The sequence below is a fragment of the Equus caballus genome, chromosome 1 (assembly GCF_041296265.1).
Source record: "Equus caballus isolate H_3958 breed thoroughbred chromosome 1, TB-T2T, whole genome shotgun sequence".
NCBI lineage: Eukaryota > Metazoa > Chordata > Mammalia > Perissodactyla > Equidae > Equus > Equus caballus.
The window spans coordinates 151,306,147-151,322,254 of NC_091684.1; the positions used below are offsets into that span (position 1 = coordinate 151,306,147).

Consider the following 16,108-nt stretch of genomic DNA (forward strand, 5'->3'; position numbering starts at 1 on the left):
AAAAGTAAGCCTTTGTCCTTGAATATTGTAAATACCAATGCCCAAGAGTTTAACAAAAGCACTGCCTCTGTTTGCTGACAGTTTTTACCAATGTAATTTTCTTCCCCCAAAATGCATGAAAAATAGCTTATAAATCTGCCTTAGTGTTTTGTGTTATGTGGTATGAAACCAAAATGATATATTACTGTAACTCGAAGAGTACAGTGACTTTAAGTTAGATTGTTCCCAAACCTATTCTCAGATCTTCTTTTCAAATATGATATTAGTTTCAGTAATGGGTAATTCAGGCACAACTCTTCTATTTTTGTATCATATTCTGAGAAAATGGCCAAGTCAGAAATAGACTGCTTCTGACAGAACAGCTGAAAAAAGTCAAATGATTCTTTCCCTTCTTGTCTTAGTTTTCCTTAGGAATGAAAAGTGTCTGCTATCTCATCCTGTTCATTTTAAAGAAAAACATCCTGTAGTTGGAATGTCATATAGTTGGAATCGTACATACAAGAAGGCAAAGTTACCTGTCCAAGGTCCCAGCTTGTAAGTGGCCGAGCCAGTATTTTAACTGGGGCTTGTCTGCTTGGAGCTCCGTGCTCTGCCTCCTCTCACCCAGGGATTCTGTACTGCAGTTCTCCAGTTCCATTTCTGTCCATAGCCAACATTAGACTGGAGACCATTGATACAGCAGCATGGCCAGTATATAGCAGGATAGAGGTTGTTCCAGTTGTCTCTTGCTGTGCAACAAACCTTCCCAAACTTTAGTGGTTTCAAACGACAGCAATTTGTTATTGCTCACAATTCTTTGGGTTTTGACCGGGCAGTTCTGCCCTGTATGGTGTTGGTTGGGGCATCTCCCTGCAGTCAGCTGGGCTGCCTAAGTTCTCTTCCTTGGACCTCTCCATGTGACCTCTCTTCAGGAGCATGGTGAGTGGTGTTGGGGCTGGGGACAATCCCCTTTCTGCCCTTCGTGTATTCTTATGACTGGATTAATAATAAAATTCACAGAAGACCAGATTAACAGGAGAGAAACCCAGTTTAATACATAAATACTGAAAATAATAGAGAAATAATGCTTGGAGAATAAACAAAGCAGACTGTAAGTGTCTTTTACACAAAGAAACAATAAATTTGTGAAGAAATGACAGGACAAAGAAACTTAGGTTTGGGATACGTAAGGAAATAGTGAGGAGTTTAGGCTTGAGGTGGTAAATTAGCGAGGTTTGTTGCAGGATTCTCGGCCCTGAGCCCCCAGCTCTGGTGATGAGGATGCAGGAGAGCACCTTTCACACGGGAGATTTACTTCCTGCTGTCGGGGGAACAGACAGGAGGGTCAGTATGCCCTTAGTGCTTCTCAAGTAACTTAATTCAAAATCATCAATATGCTATTGTGAGATATTTTGGTGTGGCCTGCCCTGGGCCCAAGCAGTGGGCTCTAAAAGTGCAAGAGCAAAAGATGCCAGGCCTCTTAGGGCCAGGCCCAGAACTGGCACAGCATCAATTCTGCCACATTCTATGGTCCAAGGAAATGACAAGGCAAGCCCAGATGCAAGTGGAGAGGAGTAGACTCCATCTCTTGATGGGAGGAAAGGCATCTGTATTGGGAGGAATCGGTGGTGGCAATCTTTATAAACTACCACCACATTAGACTTTGAAGATTTAAAAATTACGACTTCTGAGCCTCTAGGGGGTATGAAGATTTTAGGATTGCATCCTGTTGGTCTTAATGGGAGTACTCCCTTCCAGGAGTCTGAGGGAGGTATGTTTACAAACTGTCAGCTTCAGCGTGACACTGCAGGGGCAGCTCCTGCACAGGAGGGGGAAAGCTATGACAAAAAGGGTGTGTTTGCTGCAAATTATTTTGTTTTGAACTCAGAGCAAAGAGGCCTCTTGTTGGTAGTTTTGATTGATGACATTAAATTTTTAAAGTCAAAAACTTTTATATGCTTTACCTAATTTTTACTAGTAACAGTATTTGTCAGGGTCTCTACTCTTTTCAAGTTTTCTCTAAATTCTCACAGATTTGAGGGGAAGGGTAACCTTTTTGTTTCTAATTGTCATCTGTTTTCTGCCAAATGTTTTCTCACGTTAAGAGGAAGATTAGAGTGAGATTTAGATTTTTCTCGTCTCTTTTAAATGATGACATATGAATTGTGCTCCACAAATCATAGACAGATCTTGGAGTATTGTGTACTGCCCTTCACTTGCACTGGCCAGAAGCAATAATTCATGCCCCTGGAAGTCTTCTTTCAGTGATGGGGGAGGCTTTCCACTGAACTAGCCATGCTTGTTCCCTGTGACTCCGTACATCATCTGAAATGTGGCTGGCCTTGGTTAGGAGTGCTGTCTTTACCATGAAACAGGCTACAGTAACTCTCCTCCCTGGGACTGACTCCATAACCTCAGCTTCAATCTCTCTGTGCCTCAGTTTCCTCATCTGTGAGGTGATGATGCTATTATTATCTTACTTTATAGTGATATTTTGAAAATTAAATGAGTTAATTCTTGTAAAACACTTGCAACAGTGTTCAATACATTGTAAGTGTTCAAGAAATAAGTGTTTTTGATGTAATAAACAGTGACCATGCTACCATTCTGACTGGTTGTGGTCAGGATCAGAAAGTTGGAAATCTATACAACTGGTAGTAGAAAAAGAGAGATTGATTATCAGAAGGGAAGGGAGACAGGAGAAAAGTATCAGACTAAGACTATGGCTGTGAATTTGTACTTCCAATTACTTGTGACTCCAGGTTTGCATTTCTTACTGCAACTACCTCTGTAATGGCCAGATTTACAAATTGCTCCTAACAAACTAAAGGAAAACTTTCAACTCCTATGTGTAATATCCCCAAGTAGCTCTTTTAGAATCTGGTGCTGGGAAAATAATGGGCCCATCCTTCTTAATGAATTGATTTTTTTAAAAATTAAAATAGATGGAGAGGGGTCTTTCAGCTGTTTTGGAACACCGTTTCCAACCTCATGTAATAACAACAAAATTTGATATAAAAAAGAATTAATGTCTTTCTAGCTTTGCCAAACTTGTGATTTGCTGTTCACATGTCATGATGGCACCTCCATTGCTGTTTCTCTCTGGAGAACTCACCTACAGCTCCGCTTGCTTTGCAGCCCTCCCACATTCCAGCATCTTCCTAGTCTGGGGTTACATTTTTTTGGAACCATTGCTTCTCCCTGCCCTGCCAGCACCTTTCTTACTAGCCATTGACTAATTATCCCAGTTCTGCTCCTGTTCCTGATTTTCCTCATACCTGTCAGCCCAGGTAGAGAGTCACTGTAACTTTCTCAGCTATTGTTAGCAGTGATTCCAGAATGACTGCCAGGCCTGTAGTGGTAATTTTGTGAATAAATTCTGTTATCTTCCTGATTTTCCTCAGATAAGAAACTTGTTATTTTTTAGGTCAGTTTCAAAGCTTCACCTCTCTTGGAAAAGCCCTCGATGACAAAAATCCTTACTAAGGAAGGAAAGCAAAACAAAACCCCAAAAACTTCTCTGAGCCAGATGACCCAATCTTCCTTCTTGCTCATGTGGTATAGAGAGGACAAATACTATCTCTTTAATCAGATGTGTCATTAGGGATAAGAATGGGCAACATCCTATGCACTCTTAAATAATTACCAATCATTATGCCTCAAGCAATTTTGCAGTTGTCAAATGTTATTTTTTGTGTTCTTCCATCTCCTGTTTTAATATTCCTATCTATAGAATTTGTTCTTATCTAGCAATCAACTAATTCTTTATGTAGTATTAGCTGATAGCGAAAGAGTGCCCCCATCCCATTTTAATAGGAGGATTCCTTTTAAACAAAAATGCTCATTCAAGGGTGAGAGGAATGATTCCCAAATGCTGACATTTTAGGTAAAATGAATGAAGTATTATATTCATTCATGGGGTGAAAGCTTTTATTATAGAGTTAAAAAAAAATTCAAAATTTCAGTGACATCAGTTTTAGATAAACAAACATTAAAAATACATAAGATGGAATGTTTACGTTGTAAATAAGCTCAAATATAAGTATTTTGGGGATGTATAGAAATAAGTTTTTATGTGAATAAAATTCTGTAGTAATTTTGTGTTCAGGCAGGATGTCCTCTCTGTTCCGCTAGGTCAGGACAGATTTTGTGGTGAAGATCAGATACCTCAACTTCCTCTTACTGTTGAGCAGTAAGAAAAAGTCAGGTCTAACTAGTTTGTGGATAAATGAATGACAGCCTACATATGCCCCACCTCTTGGTTTAATTGATTCTTCTTTGGTGTTTTTTTAGAACTGGAATAATACTGAACTTGGCACTACTAAGAATTCACAAAAGACCAAAGATAGCTAATGAATACAAAAATTATTCAACCTCATCAAAAGGCAAAGAAATGTAAATTAAAACGACAACGAAATACCGCTTTTTGGTCTATCGACTGAGCCAATTTTTTTTTAATAACTTAAGTCATTCCTGTTCAAGGCAAGGTTGTGTGGTTGCTGATGGAAGCATAAACTGGCCCAACTAATTTAGCAGACTTGAAGATGTTAATGTTTAGATATTTATGTACTAGGATGTTTATTTTAGTATATTTCAATAGCAAAAAATTAGAAACCTCAATACTGATCAGTAAGGTAATAGCTAAGCAAATTATGGTACTCATGTTAATAAAACCATTTAAATTATGATTTCAAATATCGTATTGTAAACCTGGCAAACAACTGTAATATACTAAGTTTAAAAGACAATACAAAATTATAATGAAAAATACTCTTACAATCTTTATAGAAGAAAGACTGAACAAAAATTGTGGATTTTTTCTGGATATGAGATTATGCCTGTGTTTTTCTTCTTTGTACCTTTCTTATTTCCTAAATTCTCTATAAAAGCTTGCTTTGCTTTTATATCAGAAAAAACATTCCTTTTAAAACTTGACAATTAGAAATATGAGACCTGCTAATCAGTTAAGAATTATACCGTGACCATTTAAGTAACTAAGTTAATGTTACTGTTCTCTCTCTAACAAAAAGAGACTCTTTATCCTCTCCATTAAATGTAATGCTACAGTTCTTTCTCTTCTCACCTCATTAAAAGTTCCAACTCGAAGTAAACAAGGTAGGACAATTAAGGCATTCTCTGAACTTCTATGATGGTGGTTAGATGTTTCCATCTGCTTAGCTTTCTTTAGTGTAACTTTGTTTATTCTAGTAGTTCTCACTGTGGTTCTGTGTTAGAACCAAGTGAAATATTTTTAAAATGCTACTAGGTTATCCTTCAGCTTCTTAAGGGCTATATATGTTTTGGTTTTTCACTTTTCTCTCTGGTCCCAATATATCAAAATATATATATATTTATGCTGGCACTTCACCTTTTCAAAAATCATTTTTCCTGATTACAAAAGTAATGCATGCTCATTGTAAACAATTCAAATACAGAAAAGTGTAAAATAGAAGATGAAACTTTCCCATAGTACCTCCCATTCTCCAAGATAACCATTGATGGCTTTCTACATTTTGTATACTTGTATTAGGTATATTTAAAAGCCACATATATTTGGTTTTTTAACAAAAATAAGATCATAATATAAATACTGTCCTGCAACTTGTCTTTTATCTAGAACTTATGTACTCATATAAATCTACTTTATTCTTTTTAACAGCTATAAAATATTTCATAGTTTGGCTATACCGTAATTTATTTAAGCAGCTCTCCTATTGACTGACATTTAGTTTCTTTCCAGTTTTTTGCGTTTATAAAAAATGCTGCAATGAACATTTTTTTCCATGTATTTTTGTGTACTTGTGTAGCTATTTCTGTAGGATTAATTCTTAAACATAGATTGCTAGGTTAAAGAGTATACACATTTAAATTTTAATAAATGCAGCTAATAACTTGGCCTTTTAAAAGGCCTACTTATACTTCCACCAGTGTCACGTAAGACATTGTTAGTAACACATGAGATTATTAATCTTTTCGGTGTTTGCCAATCTGATGAGGGAAAAGTAACACCTTACTGTTGTTGAATTTGCATTTCTTCACTTATTTGCCAAACTGAGCATGTTGTTTGACTATTCTTTGATCATTCATATTTCTTCTATATGTTTGCCTATTTTTTTGTTGGGCCGTTTATCATTTTCTCATTAGCTTGTACATCTTGTGGATCGTCTTGAATGTCTTGTTTTCTGGGGTCTAGGAGCCAAGCGAGAAGAAGGTGCCTCTGGACATGTCATTGTTCCTCAAGCTCCAGAAGCGGGTCACAGAGCTGGAGCAGGAGAAGCAGGTGATGCAGGATGAGCTGGACCGCAAGGAGGAGCAGGTGCTCCGCAGCAAGGCCAAGGTGCGCAGTGCTGTCCCATACGAGGGCCACGGGCTACCTGAGCTGGAGGCTGGGACTTTATGTGCAGTTCTGCAGTCTCTTCTCTAAGGGGAACCCGGTCCAGAAGTACGTTAACCAAGCAGCATTTGGTTCAGGTAGTGAGGGCTAACCTTTCCTCACCATTTTCTGGAAAGCAAGTAAATATTCTAAGAGAAAAAATGTGACAATTAAAACATAACTACTTATTTATAAAGTTTTTAACTTTATATTTTCCCTAGGAAGAAGAAAGACCGCAAATTAGAGGTGCAGAACTGGAGTATGAGTCACTTAAGGTAATGGGAATTTTCTGCCCAAGACTTTGAATGTCTTGTTTTGGCAAGGGACCTCCTCAGAGCCTCCCTTTTTCTCAGAGAACATCTTTAAGGACACCACAGACCCTAGCTTAACCTTTAGTCAGGCATTACTTCTAGCTTTGTGTTGTCTCCTTTTATAGATTCCATTTCATATAAGCTAGACTTCAGTCTAAACAGAAACAGGAGCAGTAGCTGCCATTGAGGTTGTGGAAGGTAGTAAAGGACAAGGACTCTAGCATCACACTGCCTCGGTTCAAATACTAGATCTGGCACCTGATGGCTTTCTGTGCTTCAGTTTTCTCATCTATAAAAGGCAGATGATAATATTTATCTTATAGGACTATCATGAGGATTATATGAAGTAATCCATGTAAACTGCTTAGAATAGTGCCTGACACAGAGTAAGTACCCAGCAAATGTTGGCTGCTGTCATTATCACCATCATTTTTAAATACAGATACTTTACATATATCAGCTCTAACTCTTACAGCAATTCTGCAAATAAGTATTTTAGTTCCCATTTTACAGATGAGGAAATTGAGGCCAAGGTATAAGTAACTTCCCTAGAATCACCCCGCTAGAAACCAACAGGAACAGGAATTGATCGTGGGTATCTGCTCCAAACCCCATGCTCCAACCACCAAACCCCACCGAAACTACGTGTTTGTAGAGAAAGGAAGCTAGATATTAGTTTGTAGAGTAGAAACGTATTCTTATTTCATAAAAACAGTTGGAAGGAGGGGGGTAATGTGGAGAAGTGTGTCTGAGCTATTAGGCTGTCAGCTATCAAGACACCCCCAGCTTCAGAAGTTTTTTAGGTTATTAATTAACTTATTTGTCTTAAACTTATTTTTCTCAGATTTTTTTCTAGCTTATGTCAATTTTTTACTGTTTTCTGCTTTGTCAAATTATAGTCTAGAATAGCTGGAAAATTATAGTAAGGTTTATGATTACAACCAAACAAAGCTAAAAATTAGAAAAGCCACAAAATAGCATAAGGAAACTCATTATTTTAAAGCCCTTATATATATTTGAGAATTGCTAGGGTCTCTCTAAGCTGTCATGAAGTATTTTTCCCCCCAGTAATGTTGCTTCAAGTCTAATCCTGATATATCATTTCCTAATACTATGATTTGGAACAAAATTTATGCACAGAGATAGGACCCTCTGCTCTATAGAGTCCCCGCTGCCCATGGTCCAGAACTGCTGATCACCGCTGCCTCTCCAGCCTGTATGGCGTCTGGTATGGAGAATACCAGTCTTCTACCCTGCCTAAGCCATAATTCTTTTATCAGCTCCTTCCCTGAAGATTGTTAGAACCTTTCCACTGATATTTTAAAAACACTTGAATAATAATACTTTGTATTTACTTTACAGTTTGAAAAGTTTTTCCTACACCTTATCCTGTTTAGTCATTGTTACAACTTCTGGGATAAGTTTCTTTCCTTTCTAAAGCCTCGTAAACTGAGACTTAGAACAGCTAAGAGACCTGCTGTTAGGTGGTAGAGTCTGATCTTGAATCCAGGTCTCCAGACAATCAGAAACTTTCTAAACACCCTGGGTTCCTATCATCACTTGTTTGAAAACTAATTTTTACAAAAAAATAGTATTTACTTTTGAATACCCTAAAGGACCCGTTTGCCCTTTCTAAATTATAGCATGAGTAAATCTCTTGCTCCTTCAATCAAAGTACTACTTGGGTAGTATTTATGATTATGGAAAAAGAAAAGGGTGGCAGCAAAGGGTCGTCTCTTTCATTCTTACTGTCCATTGCCTTTTGTGCTCTTTGTCTGCTAGACTGGATCATGATACGGGTCACACAAGACAGGAATCAGGTGGGATGAGCTGGGACAAGCCAAAGGAATGGGGGTAGGAATCTGATCGTCAGACTTTCTCCCTCTGCCTGCCTCACACAAAAATGGACAAATAAAGACATTCTCTGTAGTATGTTAAAAATAAAGCCCAGATCACAGAGTTCCCAAGTATTAGTTCAGTGTTTCTCAAAATGTGGTCCCTGGGCCAGCAGCATCAACATCACCTGGGAACTTGTTGGAAGTGCAAATCTGTGGGCCTCACACCAGACCTGTTGGATCAGAAGCTCTGGGGGTGGGTCGAGCAATCTGTCCTCCAGGTGCTTCTGACGCACATTGAAGTTTGGGAAACACTGCATGAGAGTTTAGCTGTCAAAGTAAAGACATTCATGTGTTTTCTGTTGCAGAAATGAGCCATATGAATCTGATAACCAGTTGGTGAGAGACTGGGGATAGGAAGGAGCATTCATTTTCATATAAAATGGATTAATTCATGAAAGAAAGGGTTATATATTCTTAAACTAGGAAAAAAAAAAGAACTTTAAATAGTTTTACCATAACATGTTGAAAGGTATGATATGGTGCTACATACCCATGATTGCTTCTCTGGAAGAAACAATAAAATATTTTATCTTTATACACAAGTGTCTCACTTACACTCTCATGAGGCCTTATGTCATGTGCTAAGTAAGGTACCATGGTGCTTTTGTTTTGTTTTGTTTTCCTTTTTCTCCCCAAAGCCCCCCAGTACATAGTTGCTTATTTTTAGATGTGGGTCCTTCGAGTTGTGGCATGTGGGATGCCGCCTCAGCATGGCCTGATGAACGGTACCATGTCTATGCCCAGGATCCAAACTGGCGAAACCCTGGGCCGCCGAAGCGGGGCGTGCAAACTTAACTACTCGTCCATGGGGCCAGCCCCACCTTGGAGCTTTTAAATGACTGTCTACTTCACTTTCCCAACTGGTATCCTGTGGCATTTGTGTTTTAGTGTCAGTAAATAGAATTTAGTGTCAGAACTCAATTCTGGTTCCTAATGCCACTGTTTAAGCAGAGTGTACAGAGGGCGGTGCTAACTGGTGGCATGAGGATGCCTGAGAATAAGAGAAAGTATGGAGGGGGTAAAGGATGTGTATGTCCGTCTGGGTGGCTGAAGGAAGAGGCGGTCTCTCCTCTCCTGCCACCTCCCAAGGTTTTGCCAGCAACTTCGCAAGCACACTTCAAAACACTAAAGGGAATTTTTGGGTGGCCAGCCCAGTAGCCCAGCGGTTAAGTTCACATGTTCCGCTTCAGCAGCCTGGGGTTCGCTGGTTCAGATCACAGGTGCAGACTTATGCACCACTTATCAAGCCATGCGGTGGCAGGCGTCTCACATATAATGTGGAGGAAGATGGGCACGGATGTTAGCTCAGGACCAATCTTTCTCAGCAAAAAGAGGAGGATTGGTGGCAGATGTTAGCTCAGGGCTAATCTTCCTCAAAAAAAAAAAAAAACACCACACACTAAAGAGAATTTTATTAGTTTAAATGATATGTAATTTTTTTATTAGAAGTGAAGAGCCTCGTTTTTCAGTGGTCTTTCCATTTTGCTTTACAAAGGAAATAAGAGGATGCTACTCAAGGTTTCAGGGATCTGCTCATCGGAACCATTCATTGGAAGTAACCTGACCAACTGGACTCTCATACTTGCCCTAGTATTACCCACAAACAAAACTGGGCTTCTTAGCTAAACTTACCCCTTGGGACTCAGCAATCTCTCCAGGCCTGTGAACACACCCTGGGCAGGCCTGGAATAAATTTGACTCTGGAATTTGGATTGATGAAGCAAACTACCATTCACCTTGCTCAACTCCCCTTGACGACTTTCTTAATTTAGTGAACAGAGTTCCCAGTAGCACCTAGAAGCCGTTCACTAGGGTAGCTCTGACAGTCTTTTCCAGCAGAATTCTTCTGCCATCTTCGGGGAAGGTGAGTATCCTGATGTAAAGTTGAGGACGACAGCAATGAACTGTTCCTTGTCTCTTCACACAGCGTCAAGAACTAGAATCAGAAAACAAAAAACTGAAAAATGAGCTAAATGAGTTACGCAAGGCACTCAGTGAGAAAAGTGCCCCGGAGGTGACCGCTCCAGGTGCACCAGCCTACCGTGTCCTCATGGAGCAGCTGACCTCTGTGAGTGAGGAGCTCGATGTCCGCAAGGAGGAGGTCCTCATCTTGAGGTCTCAGCTGGTGAGCCAGAAAGAGGCCATCCAACCCAAGGTAAGCGTGGGCAAGAGGGTAAAGTAGGTGCTGGCCTCCATTTCTCCCTCTCCTTTCCCTCCAATACATAAAGAAGCAAACACTAAAGAGCAGTTTTTAGTCTAGTTGAGGATATCATCCTTTTTAAAAAATTTCAATGTTGTTTTAAAACTGTTGCCAATGCCAACTGGAGTGAGCAAAAAGCAAGTGAAATCCAAAATCATCTTCAAAGTTTCATCTCTCACTTATGAGCAAAGGGCTTTTAAAATGAATCTTTTTGTAGTAATCTGGCCACAATAAATTTTGACCAAAAATCCATAAATTGCCTTGCTGTGAAAAGCAGTAAATATAACTTTAAAATTATTTGTTGAAAATAGCTTGTTTAGCTGGAAAGGTAGCATATGAAAAGGTTAGACATGACATCAGTGAGTGGAAGTTACCCGGAGGTGATTTCTGCTCACTTCAGGGAGTTCTGTTTAATAGGGGAGCTGTCCCTGCTGGGAGGGGCTGTGTTATTGGTTCAACTGAAAGGACCCATGCTGGAGGATCCAGATGGCCCTTTGAAGTCCTCCCCTGCCTTCAGGTAATTTGGGACCCAAGGCCGCCATGTGCTGGTGAGAAATGGGCCTTTTTGTCATTTGCCATCAGAGGGAATCTGAGTAATATATTAAAACCTGACCTGTGTACCTGCCCATGTTCATGCAGCCAAGTGTTACCGAGACTCAGGCAATCCAGTATCCTGGCTGCATGGCATGCCATATAAAAAATGACTATGATATATAATGAACTGGATGCCTGAGAGATCTGAGAATACTTGTCTTAGAAATAATAGTTCTGCATGTGGTTAACATACTGAACCTGGCACCTAACATTTGGATTTGATAAAGACACTTCACACCTGGGACCAACCCTGATCCAGAAAATAGCAAATTCTGAAAACAAGATATCTGACTAAATAATCTTGGGGGAAAAGAAATCCCAGTAACAAGTGGAGGTATATAAAGAAATGGGCTTCCTAGCCCTGATGGCCTAGCAGTTAAAGTTTGGTGCGCTCCACTTCAGTGGCCCTGGCTCGGTTCCCAGGTGCAGAACCACACCACTCGTCTGTCAGTGGCCATGCTGTGGTGGCGGCTCACATAGAAGAACTAGAATATACAGCTATGTACTGGGGCTTTGGGAAGAGGGGAAAAAAAGAGAGGAAGATTGGCAACAAATGTTAGCTCAGAGTAAGTCTTTCCCAGAAAAAAAGGAAATGGGCTTCCGTATTTTAAAACAAATCACAAACCCCGGAAGTCTGAAATGAGAAGAGTTCAGAAGGGGAGTCTCTCCTTTGGCTTGGCCCTATACATCCCACCTTCCCCGAGGCTGTCTCAGTTTGGTTCCCATGATTACCATGGCTCCCTTTGCATGCTAACTGGAGCAGAGTCCAAAACCAGGTTCCTTTCTCTGGTCTCCTTGTGACAAACTGGTATACTCATAAGAAACTTTAGTAAAAGTTAAAGGAAAGGAAAAGGACAATGACCCAAGGAGCATAAAAACAATCCAGCAAACAGAGCACATAGTTCTGGTATCACACACTCTTACCCATTTCACATATTTTGTGTGACCACTGCTCTCCAGCCCCTATGGGCTGGTCCTGTCTAACCAAGATCCCTGCTCCCCAAGCTCCCAATCTATGCATGGCAGCAGCTTGTTCTTTCCTAGGAAAAATGCCCATGACAGTGATTGGGAACTTTCAGATGCAGGGCTGTTTGTCCCCTTCAGTTTCTAGTCAGAGAGACACATCATTTCACAAGTCCTTTGCAGGGCAGTGGTGAGTGACACCCTGCGAGCTGGGTGGTGATCCAGCCCAGCCACATCTGGTTTATCTGCTCCGCCTCCACGAGTGTTCGGGGAGGCTTCACTCGGACGAAGGGCCTCCTATCAGGACATTACTGTAACTCTCACAGACCTGGCTAAGAATTTCACCATATACATTAACAGCAGGGTCATTTTCTTACATACTCACAAATACTTTATAATTAGAAAAACCAAAACAACTCAAAAAGAATCTCAATCACTTGTTCCTGGGAATTAAGAGTTGCCACCACATAAATATATATTAATGTCCACCTTATGCCACTTCCATGAATGCTAATTTATATACTGAGTTAGTTTTAGGAGAAGCAGCTCATGGTTGTTTTTACAGTTAGCTTTTGTCTGTTATGATGGGGACTCATTGATGGAATTTATTTGTGGAACTAAGGGTTTATTGTTTTCTCCATTTGTTTTTTGTGCATGCTGACTTGTGATTTTCAGGATGACAAGGTAATTATAAAATTTTTAGTAAATACTTCTATTTAATCCTAATTTTTGGTTTATAAGTATCCTCCAATATATGCAGTTGATGCTTTCTGGCCACTAAGTGTATTTTGATATTTACAAATTAATATCCTATTTGACCCTTCCTATTTGGAAAGTCAGTGGGAAAATAATGAATGCAGTAGGCACCAACCTAGATCACAGAGAGCTCTCCGTGACTTCTAGTTCATAGTCAGCTCTGTGACTCACTGTGGTAGTTATGGGAGGCCATCCACGGGCAGGGGAGGGAAGCCCTTAAATTGTAGTGCACTCAAACCACAGGCTCTCCGGTGATCTCATTTCTACCAGCTGTGGGTTTGTTGGCCAAGGGTGAGGAAGAGCCTGAGGAGCTGAGCACACCCTTCCTGGAAAGGGTGGGATTTTCCTACGTGGTGCAACCCTTTCAGAAGTTCTGGTCACTGGCCTCGGGACACAAACTGAGCAGTGAGTCAGGAACTTCCTAGTGCTGGCAGTCCAAGTCTGATCCCGTGCCCCAGCCCCCGCTCCTTAGCGAAGGCAGGCCAGGCGAGGGAAGGACTGGCTGCTTACCTGCTACCAGGACAACAGTATGCTAAGAAGCCTGTCTTTTCTTTGGATTAGTTAATTAGACCAAGTTACCTAATTTACTAAAAGTTCAAAGCCACATCATGTAGGGCCTCAGATATCAGAAAATATGTGTAGCATTATTTAATACAGAAACTGAGTCTTTGAGAGTTATTACTTAAAACTTAAAAATCTGAGTATGGCCCTTTATCAAATAGAAAGATTTTATGCCTTTCTGGGAAAGAGGAAAAGAAATTTTCTGTGAAATGTGTACTAAAATATTTATAAAACATAGCTAAAGAAATGCTGCTGTTGGGCCAGCCCAGTGGTGCAGTGGTTAAGTTCGCACGTTCCGCTTCAGCGGCCCGGGGTTCGCCAGTTCGGATCCCGGGTGCGGACGTGGCTCCACTTGGCAAAAGCCATGCTGTGGCAGGCGTCCCACATATAAAGTAGAGGAAGATGGGCATGAATGTTAGGTCAGGGCCAGTCTTCCTCAGCAAAAAGAGGAAGATTGACTGCAGTTAGCTCAGGGCTAATCTTCCTCAAATAAATATATAAATAAATAAAATAATTTTAAAAAAGAAATGCTGCTGCGTGTGGTGTTCATGGGAAAGATTTTTAAAATTCAGTAAAATATGAGTTCTTGTTAATAGCTTTTATCAGATTATATTTGGTCTTCACTAAGGATGCATTTATAAACTCACAAAAGGACAGGATTTTTTTACAGGATATTTCTTATAAACACTGAATTTGAAAAGCAGGTATTTGTAGGCCTCTAGTTGGCATTAAAGTCGCCTTGGAACTGGTCTCGGAGATCCTGGTGTTTGAAGTGTGTGTTGTTAACTCCACCTCCTCCTGAGGCCTGGCTTTAGAGCAAACGTCGACTAAAGAATCCGATGTAGACTATTTAGACAGACAGGATGGGCCCCGGGTTCTCAAGTGTATTATTGTTTAGAGGCTGTGGAGCAGTGTTCTTATTGTCTCTTTTTGCCCTGCTTTAGGAAAGATAAAGAGTAGCTGAGTAGAAGCAAGACTTTGAAATTATGTTGGTTGTCAGACAGATTAAACCCAAAAGGAAAAATAACACATGAAGTAAAAATGTTAGGAAAATAGTCCTTTTTATACAAAATCATTATACAAAACCTGCCAGATGTTTATTTCAAAGGCTTATGTACCGTGCTATACTGTAACAGAGGAAAGAAGAATAACAGCAGGTGGTAGATATTTACAAGGAGCTAAACCCTTCCCCTTTATATATATTCAAAGATGGGAGAAAAACTTTTCTGAAGCATATCATCTGAACACCACCTTTTTTGTACTGAGTTTTTAGTGGAAAAATGAGCTTTATGTCAAATTTTTAGTGTTTTATTGGGACGTTTGTTTTATTATAACTGGTTAGAAAGAAGTAGAAAGAACAGCTTTGTACATTCCATTAAATAGTTGCTCGGTGTTCTTGCCTGGTTATTGTTCTAATGTTATATATATACTTTGAAATATATATATATTTATATATAAAGTGTGTGTGTATATATACACTTAGAAATATATATTTATGCTATATATAAATATAATGCTGTATAATATATATATATACACACACACACACACACACACAGCATTAGAACAATAATCAAGCAAGTACACCAAGGAACTATTTAATGGAATATGTGTATTTCACATAATGTAAAACACACGTAGTCTGTCAGTGATTTTATTTACAGGGCAGTGGTACTCTGGAATCTCACCCGTTTTGTAGTAGAGCATCAGGGATTCTAAGCAGAGGGACTGAAGGTGCCTTTTTCTCTTAACTGCGTGTGCCCCACTCTCTTCTGTAGATGCACAAAGCTGGGGCTGACATTCTGGTGGGGCAGACGTGTGCTGGAGTACTTAAACCTCCCTATTCTGGAGGAACAAAAAATGTTGTATGTGGTCCCAGGCTTTTGAGTTGACTCTTAATGTGGATATGTGTTATTTCCCCCTTCAGAATACAATGACAGATTCCACAATACTTTTGGAAGATGTACAAAAAATGAAAGATAAAGGCGAAATAGCACAAGCATACATTGGTTTGAAAGAAACAAACAGGTAAGTTGATACTTCTTTTATTCGTGTAATCACATCAATGATTATATCAATTCATGTATAATCATATCGATCCTTAGTCTTCAAGCCAGCCTCTTATATAGTCAAAGTGTTTATGCATTGCTTTATTAGACATCAACTGACCTTCACTGGGAATCCAAGGTTTCCAAATAGTCCTAGTTAAAATCTCAAAATTTAAGGTAGCATTATTGATGAGAGATGTCAGGGAAAATATTCTTTACATCAGGGAATATATTTCTGCATATTTTGGGTCTTAGGCTTGAGAGACTGCCTTGAGAAGAAAACCAGTTTCTCACTGTTGGCCTGTCGTGGATGGTCACTTTGATTCGTTCTTCACGATGGTTATCTGTGAAGGTTTGTAGGGGCAACTGCAGCTCTCACTAATTGAAACTTAGTGTGAAGAGAAGTGACGAAGTATCTGCAATCA

The 16,108-nt window shown here is 39.8% G+C and overlaps 1 protein-coding gene across 5 annotated transcripts in view; it reads left to right on the forward strand.

Annotated features, from left to right (window-relative positions):
• Nucleotides 1–16,108, forward strand: part of MYO5A (myosin VA) — a 187,589-nt gene that overhangs the window by 139,244 nt on the left and 32,237 nt on the right. For all 5 annotated transcript variants that reach the window (XM_070271278.1, XM_023617284.2, XM_070271283.1 and 2 more), the window contains exons 26-29: nucleotides 6,173–6,316; nucleotides 6,574–6,627; nucleotides 10,489–10,716; nucleotides 15,563–15,663. In XM_070271278.1, the coding sequence (XP_070127379.1) occupies nucleotides 6,173–6,316; nucleotides 6,574–6,627; nucleotides 10,489–10,716; nucleotides 15,563–15,663 (527 nt within the window). The remainder of the gene's footprint in view (nucleotides 1–6,172; nucleotides 6,317–6,573; nucleotides 6,628–10,488; nucleotides 10,717–15,562; nucleotides 15,664–16,108) is intronic.